This window comes from Erinaceus europaeus, chromosome 13, assembly GCF_950295315.1.
Source record: "Erinaceus europaeus chromosome 13, mEriEur2.1, whole genome shotgun sequence".
Classification (NCBI taxonomy): domain Eukaryota; kingdom Metazoa; phylum Chordata; class Mammalia; order Eulipotyphla; family Erinaceidae; genus Erinaceus; species Erinaceus europaeus.
In genome coordinates this window covers 89,497,162-89,514,227 of record NC_080174.1, presented here as the reverse complement: position 1 = coordinate 89,514,227, position 17,066 = coordinate 89,497,162, and the positions used below count along the sequence as shown (strand labels likewise).

The 17,066-nt window shown below is 42.1% G+C and overlaps 1 protein-coding gene across 2 annotated transcripts in view; it reads right to left on the bottom strand.

The window, feature by feature from the left end:
• Positions 1-6,652: 6,652 nt before the first annotated feature.
• Positions 6,653-17,066, bottom strand: part of CTH (cystathionine gamma-lyase) — a 34,093-nt gene continuing 23,679 nt past the window's right edge. The window contains exons 8-12 of one of the 2 annotated variants that reach the window (XM_060206438.1): positions 15,751-15,903; positions 15,072-15,193; positions 11,448-11,500; positions 8,475-8,613; positions 6,653-7,025 (exon numbers count right to left, since the gene is read on the bottom strand). In XM_060206438.1, the coding sequence (XP_060062421.1) occupies positions 6,999-7,025; positions 8,475-8,613; positions 11,448-11,500; positions 15,072-15,193; positions 15,751-15,903 (494 nt within the window). In that variant the 3' untranslated portion in view covers positions 6,653-6,998. Of the gene's footprint in view, positions 7,026-7,087; positions 7,386-8,474; positions 8,614-11,447; positions 11,501-15,071; positions 15,194-15,750; positions 15,904-17,066 lie in introns of those variants that run through there. The other variant, XM_060206437.1, reaches the window with a different exon arrangement.

Sequence of the window (17,066 nt, the reverse complement as noted above, 5' to 3'; positions counted from 1 at the left end):
GAACAGTAAGAAGTTATTTTAAGAAACAGTAAGAGTTATTTTAGGTGTATTCCAATGGTCCCATGACTTTATTAATTTTTGCCTGAGCCTGACAGCTAACATGTAAGTAGACTAAAGGTATTGTCTGGAAAGATAGTGTTAAGAGTTGGAAATAGGACTAGAAAACTAGATCAGGGTAGACAGTAGCTCCGAAATATAGGAAAAGTATATAAATATTGTTAACTGTACTAGCTTTTTCCAAAATGGAGACCCCAAATTTCATCTGCTATATTCTTACTTTTAGGTTCCCGATTATTAAACAGTTGGTTTTGCTTTTTTTTTTAAAAAAAAATTTATTTATTTATTCCCTTGTTTTATTGTTGTAGTATTATTGTTGTTGTTATTGATGTCGTCATTGTTATGGATAGGACAGATATTTATTTTATTGTAGTATTGTTGTTATTTATGTCATCATTGTTATTGGATAAGACAGAGAGAAATGGAGAGAAGAGGAAAAGACAGAGAGGGGGGAGACAACAACGATGACAACAATCATAATAACTACATAACTACAACAATAAAACAACAAGGGCAACAAAAGAGAATAAATAAATAATAAATATTTTAAAAATTATAAAAAAAGAAAGACTTGCTGGCAAAGCATATATATGTGTTTATATATATATATACATATATATATATATTATCAAAATGTTGACAATTTTACTCAGGAGCAAGGAGGTCTTATTTTTTTAATTTAAAATCCAAGCAGAATTCACCAAAGCAAGTTTAAAATCGACCACCCACAAACACTGCATACATAACTGAGAAGCACAGTATTCTTTAAAAAGTTATTTTGATACTCTGGAGTAAACAGATAAGCAGTCATTTGTTTGCCAAATATATTCAAAGAAAGCATAACTTTTGGTAAGAGACTATTAATGAAAGCTTGATCCTTAAAGACTGGATTTTTACTAAGTTCATAATCAAAGGCTAGCTTGTAATAAAAGTTCTAAAGGAGGAAGCAAGATGACATTCTGTGGAATGAGAACCATGTAGAACATAGAGAACAGAGCTAAGATAGAACTTGAACAGAACATTCTCTCTGTTGCAAGATACTGGGTGTCACAGATTCTTAGCAAAGGGAGTTGGGTGTTATTTGTAAAAACTATTGGGAACTGTTTGAAATCTGTTATACACAAGTTGGTGAAATTTTTTGTGTGTTACAGATTGGGCTTATTTGGCCCCCAACAAAATAATTTTATGATATTTATTTTTTAAATTCTATTAGTAATTTAATGATGATTAATAAGATTATAAGATAACAGGGCTACAATCCTACCACCAGAGTTCCATGTCCCATCCCCTCCATTGGAAATTTCCCTATTCTTTATCCCTCTGGGAGTATGGACCAAAATTCTTCATGGGGTGCAGAAGGTGGGAGGTCTGGCTTCTGTAATTGCTTCTCCACTCAACATGGGTGTTGGCAGGTGGGTCCACACCCCTAACTTGTTTCTATCTTTCCCTAGTGGGGTAGGGTTCTGGGAAGGGGAGGTTCCAGGACACATTGCTGAGGTCTGCCTGGGGATGTCAAGTAGGAATCATAGTAGCACCTGCAACTTTGTGACTGAAAGGAGGTAAGATATAAGGAAGAACAAATTGTTTAATAAACAGGAACCCAAAGGCAGGAAAAGAGCAGGTAGAATTAAGGATCTTCACATGGGAAGAAGCTAGGAAGTCTACTTTAGATATGTTCCATGTGGCCCATGACTTTAGTAGTTTTTGCCTGAGCCTGATAACTAACCTACAGGTGGACTAAAAATATTGTCTGGGAAGATGGTGTCAGAGTTGAGAATAGGATTAGAAAGGGGATCAGGGCAGAGAGAGCATCTCCCAAACAGGAGGAAGGCATATATTAAGTTCCTAGCTGAAGTTATCAAAGCAGTGCATAGCAGGGCTGGATGGTGGCGTACCTGGTTGAGCGCATGTTACAGTGCTCAAGGACCTGGGTTGGAGCCCCTGCTCCCTACCTGCAAGGGGAAAGCTTTGTGCGTGGTGAAGCAAGGCTGAAGGTGTCTCTGTCTCTCTCCCTCTCTCCCACCCCTTCCCTCTAGATTTCTGATTGTCTCTATCCAATAAATAAAGATAATTAAAAAAAAAAAAGCAGTGCAGTGGTCAGAAAAGCATTCGACTCTCAAACATGAGGTCTTGAGTTCAATCCCCAGCAGCACATGTACCAGAGTTATGTCTGTTGGGTAGTATGCCAGCTCCCCCGGTTTAAAGCTTCTGTCTCTAATCCTGCTTAACTAAGCACAGGCATGCCTGCAGGGCATTGGTTTGATCCCATTTAAAGCTGCGTTAACTAAAGCTGCCTTAACTAAAGCTGAGTGGTGTTAACTAAACACCACCCTCCCTCCAGGGCATTGATGGTTCAGTGGTAGAAATCTTGCCTGCTATGGCCCCTCTCCTTGTCACACCCAGATTTTCACCAATCTCTTTTTTCTTTTTGCTCCACCCTCTCTATGTCACACCCTGTTTCCACCACCCTACTTGGCTAGTATATATACAAGCTGCTTTTCTGAGTAAAATCACTTGGAATTGCTTTCCAGCTCTGCAAGTTCCAGAGTGAATGTTCCAGAGTGAATCTCCTGTGACGATGTTAGCTCGGCACGAGTTCCTGATCCCTCTCCCACGCAGCAGCCTAAATTGGCTCCAGTTGAGTACTCTCCAACCCAGAGAGCACTTGCTCGGGAAGAAGCACCCTCGGGCTATCCCGGCAGATGTCTGGTTCTTTCTTTCCTATCATTTCTCATGAATCAATAAATAAAAATTTTTTAAAAAGCACAGTGCATATCACCTGTTAATTACCTTTCAAATTCTGGTGACCTTAATGGGAGGAAGCAAGACACACAAACATGGACTTCAGTGGTCCGGGATTTGGCGCAGTGGATAAAGCATTGGACTCTCAAGCATGAGGTCCTGAGTTCAATCCCCAGTAGCACATGTACCAGAGTGATGTCTGGTTCTTTCTCTCTCCTATCTTTCTCATTAATAAATAAATAACTTATTTTAAAAAACAAACAAACATGGACATCATGAGGTCTCTCCTGCATTGAAGGAACTAAGATTGCATCCTTCAATGACATTTCAAAAAAAAAAAAAAGTCTGTTTTTCCAAATTAGGACCTCATCCAGACTGCTTTTTCATTCAGGTGGGGCAAAGGAGAAGATAGCACAGCACTGGAGTTTCCTCAATACAAATGTGGTGTGGGGGCTTTTCCTGGGAGGTATGAGAGGCAAAGCATATGCCAGACCTGGTGAGTTATCTCTGCAGATCTGGGGGTTTTGGGGTTCCAGTGTGTGAAGAGGGAAAAGGACTAAGCTGGGGGTGAGAGTGTTTTTGCAGATATTTGTCATAGGGAGACGAGAATTCATACCCATGTGTTAAAAACTATACTCTAAGGAGTCGGGTGGTAGCGCAGCAGATTAAGCACATGTGGCGCAAAGTGCAAGGACCGGCATAAGGATCCTGGTTCGAGCCCCAGGGCTCCCCACCTGCAGGGGAGTTGCTTCACAGGCAGTAAAGCAGGTCTGCAGGTGTCTATCTTTCTCTCCCCCTCTCTCCATTTCTCTCTGTCCTATCCAACAACGACAGCAATAATAACTACAACAATTAAACAAGAGCAACAAAAGGGAATAGATAAATATTAAAAACAAACAAAGAAAACCCTATACGCTATGCTCCACCTGAGGAAGATGGGTCCTGATATTGGGGCAGCTTGGAACATTTCTACTTATGACCACAGAATGTGAGATCAGATCTACAGGGATGCAGAGGTCACATAGGCTCCTAAGCTGAATATGGGCCCCAAATCACATCAAATCCATGGGGTTTACAGTCAGCAATATTTATGCACCTTTCCAATATTTGGTAGCTACTCTCTTCCCTGATCCAGTTTTCTGTTCCTTTTCCCAGCCATAACGTCATCTCCACAGACAATAACTTGAATCCACCTGAACAATAGATTTCAGGCTCAGGGGAAAAAAAGAAAAAAAAAAAAGACTAGTATAGCCACAGACCCTTTGGAATATAACTAAAATATGCCTACTAGCCATCTACAAAATGGAGACCCTCCCCCCGAAATCTTCATCTGCACTATTCCAGCCTTTTAAGTTCATGATTAATCAACAATTTGTTTGGCTTTGTATGTGAACTCTCTTTTCAGCCACCAGGTTCCAGATGCTACCATGATGCCAACCAGACTTCCCTGGACAGACAACCCCACCAATGTGTCCTGGAGCTCCGATTCCCCAAAATCCTGCCCCACTATGGAAAGACAGAGATAGGCTGGGAGTATGGATCAACCTGCCAATGTCCATGTTCAGCAGGGAAGCAATTACAGAAGCCAGACCTTCCACCTTCTGCATCCCACAATGATCCTGGGTCCATATTCCTAGAGCATTAAAGAATAGGAAAGCATCAGGAGAGGGGACGGGATACGGAGTTATGGTGGGTATTATGTGGATTTTACCCCTCTTATCCTACAGTCTTGTCAATATTTCCATTTTATAAATAAAAATAAAAGAATCAAAGCAAATGAACAAGTAAAAGAAAAAAGAAAGAAATTCATGTGACATACAAATTAATCTTTTCAGCTCTTCAAGAACCTGAGGAAATGTGCTTTACACAATGATTTATATGCTGAAGCTACTATTTTGAGGAACCTAACTCAGGGTATTTTCTGTTTTTTTTTTTAATTAATTAATTTTTTTATTGTTGTAGTTATCGTTGTTGATGTCATCACTGTTAGGACAAAGAGAAATGGAGAGAGGAGGGGAAGAGAGAGAAGGGGAGAGAAAGATAGACACCTGAAGATCTGCTTCACCTCTTGTGAAGCGACTCCCCTGCAGGTGGGGAGCCGGGGACTCTAACAGGGATCCTTACTCCGGTCCTTGCGCTTTGCTTAACCCACTGCCTCCTGATGGGAGTCAGGCAGTAGTGCAGTGGGTTAAGCACATGTGGTGCAAAGCGCAAGGAGCGGGTAAGGATCCTGGTTTGAGCCCTGGCTCGCCACCTGCAGGGGAGTCGCTTCACAGGTGGAGAAGCAGGTTAGCAGGTTAGCAGGTGTCTATCTTTCTCTTCCCCTCTCTGTCTTCCCCTCCTCTCTCCATTTCTCTCTGTCCTGTCCAACAACGATGACAAGAATAATAACTACAACAATAAAAAAACAAGGGCAACAAAAAAGAATAATAATAATAAAAATAATAGGTATTGAAGCTTGGATTGTTTAAATAAGTCATCAGAATAAGGTCAAGTAGCTGGTTAACATCTGAACTAGATTTTCAATTCAGAACAATTGACTACCACCACCAAATTTTATTTCCTGGAAGTAATCTTGACTAAAAAAAAAGATGATCTAGGGGCCAGGCAGTGGCGCACCTGGTTAAGCACTCACATTACAGTGCACAAGGACCTGGGTTGAAGCCCCTAGTCCCCACCTGCAGGGGGAAAGCTTTATGAGTGGTGAAGCAGGGTTGCAGGTGTCTCTCTGTCTCTTTCCCTCTGTCTCCCCCTCCCTTCTCAATTTCTCTCTGTATCCAAAAATAAAAAATAAAATAAAAACATGATCTTTGGCACTAATTCATTTAATATTGCATTTATGTCAAGTAAGTGGCCATATAAATATGTTGAGAGTTTTGAAAAAAAAAAAAAGATTTTTGACATTATGTCAAAGGAAATAGCGGAAGTGAGTGTGTTGTACCACGTTAAGACAAATTTTATTTTTACTGCCACCAGGGTAATTGCTGGGGCTTGGTGCTGGCACTATGAATCCACCTCTCCAATTGAGCATTTTTTTCTTTCTCCTTTTTTACCTTCTCTTTCTTCTTTTCTTTCTTTCTCTCTTTCTTTCCTCCCTTCTTCCTCTTTCATTTTGCAACCCTGAAAACCTAGCTTTAGTCCTTTTTAAAAGAAATCTTTTTTTTTTTGTTATCTTTTATTTATTAATTGGATAGAGACAGCCAGAAGTTGATAGGAAGGAGGAGACAGAGAGACACCTACAGCACTGCTTCACCACTTGTGTAGTTTTCCTGCTGGTGGGGACTAGGGCCTTGAACCCAGGTCCTTGTACATTGTAACATGTGCACTTAACCAGGTGTGCCACCACCTGGCCCCAGCCTTAATCCTTAGATCCACCCAAACATGACCAGGCTGTACTATGGTCTTGCACTTTCTCTCAAAGAAGAATATTTTTCAAATTCACGTTAAATGGTTAGGCCCTCTAAGAGCTGGGAATTAAAAGGGCCCAAGAATAAAAGTTAATACCATATAATCCAGGATTATCACAACCAAATATTTGATCACTAGATTTTTTAAAAAAGAATTTATTCATTTATTCATGAGAGAGATAGGAGGAGAGAAAGAACCAGACATCACTCTGGTACATGTGCTGTCGGGGATCAAACTCATGACCTCATGGTTGAGAGTCCCCTGCGCACCTCCCAGACCACAGGTTTTTTGTTTGTTTGTTTTTTAAATTCATGAACAACCTTAAGTCACTAAACCTTTACAATGGGTCTTTTCAAGTATTTGATTTTTGGTTTATGATAATTAAGTGTAAGCCACCATATGAGTCTTGTTTTCAACAAATATGTAAAAAATCACACTCATTGAATAATTTAAGAACACTCATTTAATAATTTAAATTCTTCAGAAAACACCAAAAACAAAATCACCATACCATTATATTGTAAACACGACTGTTTACAGCTACAGAAAGAAAATGCTTCCCCAAAGCAGCACTAATCTCCTCCCTGAGCCAAGTGTTCATGAAAATGAATAAAGCCTCTAAGAGAATTGACCTTTCCATTACAATAAGAGAAACCATTTTTGAAGGATTGTTCCCAGAATATTACAGTTGTGAAAAGCAATGAAGTGTCTTAAAATTTTCACTTGAAAATTCTTCAGAAGACTCGTTAATGGTCCAGTTATTTAGAGTATTTGATCTTCTCAGGAAGTCACTAGTTTCGACTTGCATTTGGAGAGTGCTGTGTGAACAACACACAAGAAAAATGTTATTAAATCTGCTGTGAAGACTTCACTTCCTCCCAGTATGCTTTTATGAATGCTACCTTTTATATCTGCACTTTGCGCTCTACACACTTTATCCACCCTGCCTATGGTTTAGACACTATAAGGACATTCTTTATAAATACAGTGGTCTCCCCTCCCCTCAAAATTAAGCATAAGCACTGGGCAGTGGTGTTCATAGCAAACACATTATAGCACATGGATTCAAGCCTCTAGGCCCCACCTGCAGGGGGCAAGCTTCACGAGGGGTGAAGCAGGGCTGCAGGTGTCTCTCTGTCTCTCCTCTGTTCCTCTTCCCTCTGAATTTCAATCTGGCTCTGTTCAAAATAGAACTATTTTTAATTATGCATATATACAGGCATACAATAAAATGTTAAAGTTTGCAAAAAGACTTTCATGCTCACTACACCAAAGGTCCAGGTTTAATTCTCAGTACCACTGTAAACAGAACTTGTTCCAGTAATAAAATAAAAATAAATAAATTAAAACTTACTGTTTCCCCTTCAACCTAGGAGCTGGCATAGTGGACAAAACACTGGACCCTTGAGCATCAAGTCCCATCCTCAGCAGCACATGTGCCAGAGTGATATTCTAGTTCCTTCTCATTAATAAATAAATCTTAAACAAATATTGGCTGAGGGGTGGCGGTAGCACTGGGATGCATTGGATCGACCTTCTCGTGGTGCATCCCGTGAGTACCCATTCATTGGGGAAACTGACGATCCTTCCTAGCCCTGAATCCACATGGATCCCAGTCACTTTCAAAGCCAGCAACAAGCAACTCCTGACAGCTTTCAACCTGACGCTGTTGACTGGCTACGGAAGAAGGGCAAACGCTAGAAGAAGAAGCGCAGCAGCGGGCTAAGCGCACATGGTGCGAAGCGTAAGGACCAGCTCAAGGATCACAGTTCAAGTCCCTGGCCCCCAAACTGCTAGGGGGCTGCTTCACAGGCAGTGAAGCAGGTCTGCAGGTATCTCTTTCCATCCTCCTCCTCCTCTCTCCATTTCTCTCTGTCCTATCCAACAACAATGACAACAATAACAACAACAATAAACAATAAGGGCAACAAAAGGAAAAAATGGCCTCCAGGAGCAGTGGATTTGTAGTGCACTCACCGAGCCCCAGCAATAACCCTGGAGGCATTAAAAAAAAATAGGGGGCACTGGGTTAAGCACACATAGTACGAAGCACAAGGACTGGCTCAAGGATTCTGATTACAGCCCTCTGCACTCACCCTCTTTTTCTCTCTGTCCTATCCAACAACAACAGCAGCAGCAGCAACAACAACAATGGGGAAAAAAACTGGCCTCCAAGAGCAGCAAATTCATAGTGCAGGCACAGAGCACCCAACAATAACCCTAAAGGCAAAAAAAAAAAAACACCAAAAAACCAAAAACCAACTTACTGCAGCCTTCAAAGCTTGGTCCAGGTCTTCTATTAGATCAGCTTTATCCTCTAGCCCCACAGAGAGTCGAATCAACGTGTCACTAATCCCCAGGATATCTCTGTCACTCTTAGGTACCGAGGCGTGAGTCATGATTGCCCTGGAAGAGACCGAGCATGTTTAGTTACAACAGTAGAGTAGTCTTCAGAGAGGACTAGGGCGGTAGCATAGTCGTTATGCAAATAGGCATTCGTTTCTGAGGTGCCAAATGTCTCAGGTTCAACCCCCTGAAGCACCATAAAGCAGAGGTGAGAAGTGCTTTGGTAAGATAATAAAATGAGGAATAGTCTACAGTATATGCCAAACAAATAGGAACTTGAAAATACCAGAGCTCAAGAGAGAGAAAACTCTCCCAACTGATGTATGATGGAAGAGAGGATTATAACCTATTGGGACGTAATTCATAACATCAGTCCTAATACTCGTCACTTCTCTGCATGTCTCTGCCTGATTGTTACGCTGTACACAGTACAGCAGTTGTAAACACAAAATGAGGGTCCTGGCAGAGACAAGCCCTGACCTACATTCCCCAATCAGTGGCACTGGAATTAAGAGTCTAGCTGGACTGAACACCTCATGGCCAAGAAACTAAATCAAATCCCTAAACCGGTTGGGAGAGGTTGTTTTTCCCCCCCTGCTTTATTTTCTTTTTTCTTTTTTTTTTCTTTTCTGTATTTTGATAGGACAGAGAGAAATTAAGAAGGGGGAAGAGTGGGGAAGACATAGAGAGCTGCAGCCTGGCTTTACCACTCACTCATGAAGCTTTCTCCCTGTAGGTGAGGACCAAGGGCTTGAACCTGGGTCCTTTGAACACCGTAATGTGAGCACTTAAGCAGGTGTGCCACCGCCTGGCCCCTGGTTTGCTTTTTTCTTTGTTTTATGTCATCAACAAGGCTTCACTGATCTGCAATAACTAAGAGAAGGCAGAGGGAGGGGGAGGGATGGGGGACAGGAAGGGAGAGGGAATCAGCACAGATATTTCCTTCAGTATGGTAGGGGCCAGGCTAGAAAACATGCTTTAAAAAAAACATGCTTAAATTTTGTAACTCCTCACACTCTTCATCAAATATAGTTACTTCCAAATATATAGTTACTATAAAATGTCCATAAAAATTAAAAGACAGGCATATCATGCATCTATGATGGGTTCAAGCCCTCAGCTCCCCCACCTGCAAGGGAGTCACTTCACAGGCAGTGAAGCAGGTCTGCAGGTGTCTCTCTTTCTCTCCCTCTCTCTGTCTTCCCCATCTCTCTCCATTTCTCTCTGTCCTATCTAACAACGACATCAATAACAGAAATAACTACAACAACAATGAAAAACAAGGGCAACAAAAAGGAATAATAAATAAATATATTTTTAAAAAGTGATGAGATAGCTTTCTATGTTTTTCTCTGCAAAAGTGTGTCATGACTTTTTAATAATCCAATCTATTTAGCCATGCAGTACTTCAAGTAAGCAGTCATAGGGATATACAATAAAGCTAGGGTGTAGTTTCAGAACTTTTGATGGGACAGATAATTAATGAGTGGAGGATGCCATTACATTAATTATAAACTACATTATTATTATTATTATTATTTTAATTCTCAGTGCTGCTTAGCTCTGGCTTATGGTGATACAAGGGATTGAACCTGGGACCTTGGAGCCTGAAGGTAGTAGAGTCTGTTTACATAACCATTATGCTATTTCCCTTGCCCATAAACTAAATTTTTTTTTTTCCTCCAGGGTTATTGCTGGGCTCGGTGACTGCACCATGAATCCACCGCTCATGGAGGCCATTTTTCCCCCTTTTTGTTGCCCTAGTTGTTGCAGCCTCGTTGCGGTTATTATTGCCATTGTTGACGTTGCTTTGTTGTTGGATAGGACAGAGAGAAATGGAGAGAGGAGGGGAAGACAGAGAGAGAGGGGAGAGAAAGATAGACACCTGCAGACCTGCTTCACCGCCCGTGAAGCGACTCCCCTGCAGGTGGGGAGCCAGGGGCTGGAACCGGGATCCTTATGCCGGTCCCTGCGCTTTGCGCCACGTGCGCTTAACCCCCTGTGCTACCGCCCGACTCCCCATAAACTAAATTTTATACATGGAAAATGTGGACACAGGTGTTAAATCTAGATCCAGATTCCCTTCTTCTTCCTCCAGTGTTTCTTACACAAAAGGCAAAAGTGTAGAAAACTTATCCGTAAAATAAGTCGATAAGTTGTGAAGCTGCCTGCTCTTAAGTTGCTTCATGTTCTAAGATTCCCCTGGGCCTTTGATAAAACTGAGTGAAATCACTGAGTCTGGTATGAAAGGGTCAGGAACATCAAGGAGATTTTGAGGTTATGAGTCAATATAAGTAATCATGGGTGGGGAAGACAGCACAATATGCAAAAACACTTTCATGCCAGAGTCCCAAGTCCAGCCATCCCCTCCCATCCACCCCCCTCAGAAACCAGAGTGGAGCAGTGCTCTGGCAAAAAATTTAAAAAAAAAAAAGCAATCATAAAGCATATAGCAGTCTGACTAGCTTAGATTTGGGGTTTATATTGCAGGCAACATAGTTATTTATTCAAGGTTTACAAAAAGCAAATGGATTTGACAGGATCCTTTTCCGAAAATCAAGAGTGTGTGGGGGTTGTTGAGCCTTAAAGCAGTTCTTAAAGTCTAAAGTCTCCAACCTTTCAGGGCCAAATGGGGTAAGACAAACAGAGCTGCGTCAGAGACCAGAGATCCTTAATTAGAATTACCGTTGGAATGTCCTTCAGGTAGAAGAAAGAAAGGAAGAGAATGGAAGATGCAGCCTATGGCTAAGGAGGTTCCAACAGAGCATACTGAACTCTCCATTTTATTGTGTACTGTCTTCAGTGAATCCCTGATTTTACCATATTCCTCTTCCAGGCAATCACAAAAGCTGACATCCAAGTCAAAATAGTGAGAAAAACAGAAATATACTTACGGAAGCTCAGCAAGACTCTCGTATCCTCCCAAGCTCTCAGCAAGAGTGAATAACTATGACAAAGGAAACATCAATTCAGATCTTCCACTAAAAATAAATTTTTTTATTAAAATGACCATGAAACTAAGAATGTGGAATGACAGCGATCATGTGTGAACTGAAAACTGGGGGAAAAAAAAAAAGGTCCACAGGTGTAATTTCACCAGTCAGACATACTATTAATGTATACGGACTTTTAAAATAGTGTGGCTGAGGGAGTTGGGCGGTTGGGCGGTAGTGCAGTAAGTTAAGCGCATGTGGTGCAAAGCGGAAGGTCCGGCAAGGTCCCTGTTTGAGCCCCTCACTACCCACCTGCAGGGGAGTCACTTCACAGACTCCCCCGCTCTGTCTCCATTCCTCTCTGTCCTATCCAACAACGATGACATCAGTAACAACAGTAGTAACTACAACAATAAAAAAAAAAAGGGCAACAAAAGGAAATAAATAAATGAATATATATATTTTTAATTTTAAAAAATAGTACGGCTGATCAAAGTGAATTCCCTGTATCTTCCTGATTAGGCCTTCTCCTTAATGGTTTCTTTTTTTTAAGAAATAAAGATTCATTAAGCAAAAGAGAGGGAGAGAGATAACTAGAGCAGGACACTCTGGCAGGAGACACTAGAGACTGAATTTGAGATCTCATGTTTGCAAATTAGATGCTCTCTTGGCGGCTACACCCTCCAGGGTCATTACTTGAGCAATTCTTACTTATTTATAGGACAGAGAAATTGAGAGCAGAGCAGAGGGGGAAGGAAGGGGGAGGGGGAGAGAAGGAGGGAGGGAGGGAGAGAGAGATGGGAGAGAGGGCTGGGGTAGATAGTAGATAATGGTTATGCAAAGAGACTCTCAAGCCTGAGGCTCCACAGCCCTAGGTTCAGTTCTCTGCCCCACCATAAACCAGAGCTGAGCAGTGCTCTGGTTAAAAAAAAGAGGGAGAAAGAAAGAGACACCTGCAGACCAGCTTCGCCACTTATGAAGCGTTCCCCCCTACAGGTGGGGAGCAGGGGCTCCAACCTAGACCCTTGTGCTAGTCCTTGCACTTAGTACTACATGGCCCTTAACCAGGTGTGCCACTGCCTGCCTGGTCCTCCACTTAAACAATTCTTAACATAAAATTCAAAATTTCAGGATTACTACATTTGAAACCTACCTCTACGGTTGGTTTTAAATAAAAAGAATTTACATGTCAACCAAGTTACACTTACTTAACAAATGGGCCACTTATGACATTAAAATAACCCCATAACTCTTTCTAACAGTTGAAGGGGAAAGTTCAGTTTTTGTATTTCGTGCTAGTGTTATAATTTTTGGTAAAAATTAATTTTACTAATGAGAAAGAGACACAAGTAACAAAACTTTACAGTAGCTTTAAAAAAAGAGTACTCTCGTAACTATTAAATTTAGTGTCTTTCTGATTTAATTAAATTAATTAATTTATTTACTTATTTACCAGAGCACTGCTCAGCTCTAGTTTATGGTGGTGCAGGGGACTTTGGAGCCACAGGTTAGAGAGTCTCTCTGCATAACCATTATGCTATCTAGCCCCTGCCTGCTTTCTGATTTTAGAGGTAAACTAATTTTAGGTTGATTCTGACCAATATGGCAGCATCCCATTCCTTAGGCCTCTAGTATTTCTGAGTCTGCTGCTACATGAACTGTTTACATAACCATTATGCTATTTCCCCTGCCCATAAACTAAATTTTACACATGGAAAATGTGGACACAGGTCTTAAATCTAGATCCAGATTCCTTTCTCTTCCTCCAGTGTTTCTTACACAAGAGCCAAAAGTGTAGAAAAATTGTCTATAAAATAAGTCGATGAGTTGTGAAGCTGCCTGCTCTGAAGTTGCTTCATGTTCTAAGATTCCCCTGGGCCTTTGACAAAACTGAGTGAACTCACTGAGTCTGGTAGAGTTACAGTCAGTGCAGTTACAGCCCTTGATCCCCAGGTCCCTGAGCACTTTCAGCCACAGTGAAAACAAGAGAAAGCCTCCTCCCCTTGTGCCAGGCAGAAGCAGCATGGGAGGAGGCTTAGGGACTAGAAAGCCACCCAGGCTTCTCAGCAGCTTTGGGACAGCACTCACCACTATGCAGTTTCCTCTGACATTTTATTTGAAGAAGAGATTGATTCACTCTCATGTAAACTTGAAAAATTAACATCTTATCTCACAGTTTGGGAGCTGGAGCCATGAATTGTGGTGTTGGACACTCTCTGGCATAGAAGTCCAGAGCTTAAACTCTGACGATGCATGTAGCAGAGCGATATTCTTCCTCCATTAAAAGCAGAACATTCTCCCACCCCCCTTTCTTCCTCTCCCTCTCTACCTCTCTCCCATGATGGCAGAGCCCGAAGAGTAAAGTAAATAATACAATGCAGTTGTCTGCCACTGTGCTGGGATCCCAACACATATTCTGTGATAGAAGTTTGTAAATAAATAAAATAAAAATAAAAAAGAGGTTTGTGGTTCAGCCTGCAGAGATGAAGAAAACAATTCATCTGGGCTGATAGGAGCAATGGAAAACTCCACATGGTAAGGAGGGCTTCCTGGGACTCGGGAGGTAGCACAGTGAGTAAAGCGCAGGTGGCGTAAAGCACAAGGACCGGCAGAAGGATTCTGGTTCAAGCCCCCACTCCCCACCTGTAGGGAAGGTGCTTCATAGGTGGTGAAGCAGGTCTACAGGTGTCTCTCTTCCTCTCCCCCTCTCTGTCTTCCCCTCCTTTCTCCATGTCTCTCTGTTCTATCCAACAACAATATCAATAACAACAATAATAACTACAACAATAAAACAACAAGGGCAAGAAAAAGGGAATAAATAATTTTTTTAAAAAAAAGAAGGGCTTCCCTCTGCATTTTAAAACCCTATTTTGAAAAATTACCATAAGTTCTTTTTAACTTTATTAAAAAATATTTTTATTGTGTGGGGAGATACCATAATGGTTATGCAAACAGACTCTCATGCCTGAGACTCCGAAGTCCCAGGTTCAATCCTTCTGCACCACATCAGCCAGAGCTGAGCAGTGTTCCAGTGAAAAATAAATAGGTGGGGCCAAGCAGTAGCGCAGCATGTTAAGTGCACACGGCACCAAGCACAAGGACCGGGTAAGGATCCTGGTTCGAGCCCCCGGCTCTACACCTGTAGGGGGTTGCTTCACAAGTGGTGAAGCAGGTCTGCAGGTGTCTTTCTCTCCTCCGTTCTCAGCTTCTCTCTGTCCTACAGTAACAACAACAATAATAACAACAACAACAGCAATATAGACAAAAACAATGATAAACAACAAGGGCAACAAAAATGGGAAAAAATAGCCTCCAGGAGCAGTGGATTCATAGTGAAGGCACTGAGCTCCAGAGATAACCCTGGAGACAAAAGAAATAAATAGTTTTATTTATTATTGGATAGAGACAGAGGAATTGAGAGGGGTGGGGGAAACAGAAGGAGAGAAAGACAGAGAGACTCCTGCAGCCCTGCTTCACCACTCCTGAAGCTTCCCCTCTGCAGGTGGGGAACAGGGGCTTGAACCTACGATCTTGTGCACTGTAGTGTGTATGCTTAACCAGGTGTACCACAGCCTGGCCCCTTACCTTAATGTTCTTGAGGAAATTCTCAGCATGCTGCAGGGCTCCCTTAATATAAAAGGTGACCATCCCCGGGCAGCCTGTGCACTGTCGTTTTGCCAGCTCATGCTGAGGATGAGAGGAAAGCCCTGGAATTGCAACGTTTAAGAAACATCTTATTGCAGAGTCAAACACGTCAGTTCAGAACAACAAAGTGCACTCTCAAGGGCCCGGCCGTGGTGCACCTGGTAGACTGTTCGCATAATCATGAGCAAGAACCCAGGTTCAAAACCAACTCCCTTCCTCCTCGGCCCTGTCCCCACCTGACAGGGAGGAAGCTTCATGAGTGGTGAAGCAATGCTGCAGGTGTTTCTCTTTCTCTCTCCCTCTTTCCCCTTCTCTCTCAGTTGCACTCTATGCTATCAAAAAGAAAGGAAAGAAGGAAGGAAGGAGCACTGTCTGCTTAAATCAACCCAATAGTTTCATGACATTTTCTTTTTTAAAATATTTATTTAATGGATAGAGACAGAGAGAAATTGTGAGGGGGGAGATAGAGAGAGACAGAAAGACACCTGCAGCCCTGCTCCACCGCTCCTGGATCTCTTCCTGGAGAACTACAACAATAAAACAACAAGGGCAACAAAAGGGAATAAATAAATAAATCAGTAAGACCCAGTGTAAGCATATATGCCATAAATTAACGTACCAGGATAAATAACCTTCTCTACCAGAGGGTGTGATTCCAAAAACTGAGCAACCGCCATTCCATTCTCAAAATGCTTCTCCATTCGAATTTGTAGGGTCTTCAGTCCTCTGTTGCACAGGTAACAGTCAAGAGGAGATGGAATTGCTCCGATGGCTGTGGAGTGAAAAAGCACAGGCCAGGTAACAGGTGTATAGGGGAGGCAGGAACTCCTGGGCCCATCTTTATCATGACAGTGATGCTGAGAAGCTAGTTACAAATAAACACCATTTCCGAGGAGAGCATTTAGTCCTCATCTGCAGCCCTACTTTACCACTCGTGTAGCCTCCCCGCCTGCAGGTGAGGACCAGGGGCTTGAACACTGGTCTGTGTGCGCTTAACCAGGTGCACCACAGCCTAGCCCCAAGAAATGGTGTTTAAATATCAGTTTAAAATGTCTACATCGGGGGAGTTAGGCGGTAGCACAGTGGGTTAAGCGCATGTGGTGCAAAGCACAAGGACCAGAGTAAGGATCCGGTTCAAGCCCCCAGCTCCCCACCTGCAGGGGAGTCGCTTCACAGGCGGTGAAGCAGGTCTGCAGGTGCCTATCTTTCTCTCTCCCCTCTGTCTTTCCCTCCCCTCTCCATTTCTCTCTGTCCTATCTAACAACAACTACATCAATAATAACTACAACAATAAAACAACAAGGGCAACAAAAGGAAATAAATAAATATTAAAAAATTTTTTTTTAAAGTCTGTAACTTGGGACTGAGTGGTGGCACACCTAAGTGAGTGCACACAGTACAGTGTTCGAGCCCCTGTCACCACCTACAGGGGAAAAGCTTTGTGAGTGGTAAAACAGGGCGGCAGGTGTCTCTGTGTCTCTTTCCCCTTCCCTCTCGATCTGTGGCTCTCTCTATCCAATAAATGAATAAAAATAATATATATATTTTTAGATAATAAATATTTTAATATGTATTTATTTATTACCTTTTGCTGCCCTTTTTTTTAATTGTAGTTATTATTGTTGTTATTGATGTCATCCTTGTTGGATAGGACACAGAGAAGTGGAGAGAGGAGGGGGAGATAGTGAGAGGGAGAGAAAGACACCTACAGACCTGCTTCATTGCCTGTGAAGCGTCTCCCCTGCAGTTGGGGAGCTGGGGGCTCAACTGGGATTCTTATGCTGGTCCTTGAGCTTTGCGCCACCTACACTTAACCCGCTGTGCTACCACCTGACTCCCCCTAGATAATATATATATATATATATTTTTAATGCCTGTATCTTAAGTATGATTTAAAATGAACCACCGGTAAGAGGCCAGGTGGTGGCACACCTG